This window comes from Lontra canadensis, unplaced genomic scaffold (genome assembly GCF_010015895.1).
Source record: "Lontra canadensis isolate GAN:19392208 unplaced genomic scaffold, GSC_riverotter_1.0 scaffold4, whole genome shotgun sequence".
In the NCBI taxonomy this organism is placed as follows: domain Eukaryota; kingdom Metazoa; phylum Chordata; class Mammalia; order Carnivora; family Mustelidae; genus Lontra; species Lontra canadensis.
In genome coordinates this window covers 22,935,866-22,940,187 of record NW_022630998.1, presented here as the reverse complement: position 1 = coordinate 22,940,187, position 4,322 = coordinate 22,935,866, and the positions used below count along the sequence as shown (strand labels likewise).

At 35.5% G+C, this 4,322-nt stretch overlaps 1 protein-coding gene across 1 annotated transcript; it reads right to left on the bottom strand.

Annotated features, from left to right (window-relative positions):
• Window positions 1–768: 768 nt before the first annotated feature.
• Window positions 769–1,435, bottom strand: LOC116858839 (peptidyl-prolyl cis-trans isomerase H-like). The gene has a single exon (XM_032843754.1). It carries the CDS (start codon window positions 1,429–1,431, stop codon window positions 1,012–1,014), a length of 420 nt encoding a protein of 139 aa, XP_032699645.1. The 5' UTR covers window positions 1,432–1,435; the 3' UTR covers window positions 769–1,011.
• Window positions 1,436–4,322: the final 2,887 nt, after the last annotated feature.

The window sequence follows — 4,322 nt, the reverse complement described above, 5'->3', positions numbered from 1 at the left end:
TATAAGAAGTGGTTCAGTGTGGCAGTAGACAGCTTTATTTGTCCCATAAATGTTTCTTCAGGAGGAAGAAACATGCCTGGGAAGGATGCTTCCTTCATCGCTTTCTTCTAATGGCTCGATTTGAAGGCCAATGCCACATTGCAACTGTAAGGAATGAAAAACAAAGTAACATAATTTTCAAGAACCTGAATCAGAGGCTGAGTAGAGATTGGGGGATACCTAAGTGGGGAGGGCAGAGGAATAAGAAGGGAAAGAAAAAAGGGAGGAAGAAAAAATAGATATCCTAATGTCTTTGATGAATGTATCTTGCATTGTCTACTGAGGAAGAAACATAATAAACGGTTTGACATTTCTCTTGAATTCTATTTCTGCATTTGATCTTACAATTTTACAACTCTTTAATAATGGAGCATATTTTTAGTTCTTTCAAACATTAAGGTTTAGATATAAGGTTACACTTTTTTGTTTATTAGGATTCTAAGAACCTGGAGATAATATAAGTCAACAAACAGGACTTCAAGTGTTTTGTATTAATAAGAGACACAGTATTATATCTTATAGATATGTGTAGATGTGAGCAGTATAAAATACAGCATTTGACATTTTCTATCAAATTCCTTTAAATAGTGCATATTTTGTCATATTAAATAAAACCATAAAAAATAAAATTATAAGAGTTTAGTAATAGTCTTCTTTATTTTGGTAATTATATGGATGCCTTGAACTCAAATCATCCTAAAATTGCCAGGCCTCACCACCTCTGAACTCTTTTTTTTTTTTTTTTTTTTTTACCAAAACAAAACAAAACTTAATTTACAATTGAAAACTTAAACAGAAAATCTTGGGTTCTGAATCTGTGACACTTCCAAGGTCTCTTGATCAAAAAGGGCCGCAGCAGGCAGGGAAGCAAACACAGGGGCCAATCCGGATTATCTTATTCAAGAGCATCACCCAGAGCAAGGAAGGCCCACAATGGCAGAGAGGTCAAGGTCTGATCAGTCTTGCTCTGGACTACATCTCCCCACACTGTGAGATCACCACAGGCAGCTTGGGCTTATTGTTGGGGCATGTGGGAACATTCTCGATCTTTTGCATCACTAGAAGTCCATCAATGATTTTTCCAAACACTATGTGTTTCCCATCCAGCCAATCACATTTAGAGCAGGTGATGAAGAACTGGCAGTCATTTGTAATGGGACCACTGTTTGCCATGGAAAGCAGTCCTGGAGCTGAGTGTCTAAGTTTAAAATTTTCATCTGCAAATGGCCCCCGGTAAATACTGGCAACTCCAGTACCATCTCCATTAACAAAATCCCCACCCTGAATCATGAAATCCTTTATGACCCTGTGGAAGGTGCTCCCTTTGTAGCCTATCGGAACCCCATCTCTTCTGAATTCTCCAGTGCAGAACTGCCTAAAATTCTCGGCCATCTTGGGCACAACGTCTGCAAAGCCAGTTGATGGTATGGGAATGGGATGATTTCCTCTATGCCCTCAGCTGCCTGGGTGGATATCCACTTAATCAGAAATGGAAGGTAGAGTGAAGAAGTTGAGGTCATAGCGAAGGAGAAGACTCATAGCAATCCCATGACACCACAGTGAAAGGGTTTCTTCTCCCTGTTCTACAGTGTTCCTTCCTGAATCATATCCAGGTAAGTGTTTTTCATCCTTGTACGAAATTAGAGTTCATAAGAAATTACCAGGCTTATGATCTTTTATGGTATAAAAAATAGACACAACTGTGTACTTTCATAGTCACTTAGATTTATTCAGCTTAAAGTTTCACATTCTCTTGATTGTCCTTCCTCTTTCAACCACAAACTGACCAGCTATGGACTTAGGTTCTCTCTAAATTTTCTGAAAAACACAACTGTACTTGCCATTACTACTTAATCAAAAACCAAAGGAGCTTCTACCACATAATTTTGTCCTGAAAATGCAGAATACTTTCTTTTTGGCCTCTATTAAAAAATATCCTCCTTTAATTATTTGGGTGCTAATTCATTTATGTATTCTACAGAGACATACAGATACAGATAGTTTTAATACAGCATCATCAGTGCTAGTAAGGACACTGAATTCTGTAGGAACTGAGGATGAAGTTTTTCACTGAACTTGAAAGTGGAGGCCTACACCAGGCCTCTGACCACAGAAAGTTCATCATAACTTTTCGACTCTTCTGTACTTTTAGAAACAACTTTGTCCCCTGTCTAAACTGGTTTCCTGTGCGGGGGGCTATGACCTGCACTAATCATCAACTCTTCCTCTAGAATCTTAATGTGCAATTTCTTTTAAAGAAAGTTGATTCTCTATGTTCTTAGTCTCCCTTTGTTCTGTGCCCATGTCCTATACCTTTGTCATGTAAAAATCATGACTTTTTCATCAGGAGAGCACTTATTTAGGCAAATATTTCTGAGACATGTCTCTTAAAGAGGAACACCAGGATAGGATATGTACACACCAGTTACTATTATTGTTTGGTCACTTGGACTTGTGTCATACTTGTAGTTTTATTTAAAAAAATATTTTTTGAAGAAGGGAATATGGGCTTACCCTACAATTGGTAAGACAGTATTAATCTGAATAAAGGGATTTTGAATATGTGAAAGGCTCACTTAAAGCTGACATTCTATTTTAGAGTTCTACCAATGACTTGGTTGAAGATTTGGAATGCAGTCTCATTAAAAATATGGATGATCAAAGCTTAGAAAGATAACAGAAATATCTGAGGATGGAACTGGGATTTCAAAATGAGTGATGACTAAAATAATCAAATGAAAATATTAGGATTTATGTAAATATTGAACTTGAGTTCAAGAAGTTAAAGTCATAAATACAGCTTAGTGTAACATCTGACTTGATAGCAGCTATTATTTAATACTAATTAATAATAAAGAAAAATGAGGAAGAGAAGAACTATGGAGATTTTCATTTAGGCCAGTTTATATGTTTTTTTTTTCTTTTTTTTTTTTTCAGTGTTCCAAAATTCATTGTTTACGTACCACACCCAGTGCTCCATGCAATACGTGCCCTCCATAATATCCACAACCAGGCTCACCAAACCCCCCTCCCCCCTCCCCTCCCAAACCCTCAGTTTGTTTCTCAGAGTCCACAGTCTCTAATGTTTTGTCTCCCCCTCCAATTTCCCCAACTCACTTTTCTCCATCTCCCTGTGTCCTCTGTGTTATTCCTTATGCTCAACAAGTAAGTGAAACCATATGATAATTGACTCTCTGTGCTTGACTTATTTCACTCAGCATAATCCCCTCCAGTTCCATCCATGCCGATGCAAATGGTGGGTATTCATCCTTTCTGATGGAGACATAATACTCCATTGTATATATGGACTATATCTTCTTTATCCATTCTTCTGTTGAATGGCATCTTGGTTCTTTCCACAGTTTGGTTTATTTTTTAAAAATATTTAATGTAATCTTCTCCCACATAATCTTATTAAAATAAAACATTCTATGAAAACATGCATATTCATGTGAACATATTTATGATCTCTATATGTTGATAAGAATGTAAAGTGAGACACGGGAGGCCACACAGATAGCAACTGCATTGGTTAGCTTAGGTGACTTCAGTTTTTTTTATTCAATCCTGTTTTAAAAATTTGAAGGTACAATTGCAATATATAAAATAATGTCAGGGGTAAGTGGAACTCCTAAAGAAGTAAGAATAATAATAGCAACAATAGCTCTCTAACTGTTATACTTAGCAAACTATAGTTTATATTATGTTCCATAGTTTATTATTAAAATTATTCTTTAACTTTAATTGGCTCCTTACAACTCTGTAAGGTAGGTAAAGTAGAAATTATTTTACTTTGTAGGTATTAACATAAACTCAGAGAAGCAAAGTGATTTATTTTGCTGTCAGTTCTAGTAGGTATAACAAGTACGTGAGTGTTTCTTTCCAGAGACATTATTCTGGATGAATCAGTACCATTTAGAGGAAGAAAGGACTGATTGGGTATTCTGTGTTAAATGTATGCATATCCGAGTATGAAAGTATACAATGTAAAGTCATATCTTAGAACATATTGTGTCTTTATAAATAATAAAATGATGGACCATAATGTGATTAAAGATAGAGATTTAATCATACTTTCCTTTTATTTAGTTGTTCTAATAGTGATATTGAACAAATAAAATTCATTAAAAGGAGTCTAAAAAGCGTGCTACATTCTGAAAACTGTGTTCTAAGAAAAATTATCTTGAAGTAATTGAACAATGTTTTATTAAAGAGCAAGCTCTAAAAGGGTAGGAACCATTTTGTTTTGTTCACAAATGGTTTTAGTACATAGTAGGTACAAA

What these genes read in the sequence shown, in the direction of transcription:
- LOC116858839 (XM_032843754.1), bottom strand. Translation starts at nt 1,431, where the DNA reads ATGGCCGAGAATTTTAGGCAGTTCTGCACTGGAGAATTCAGAAGAGAT.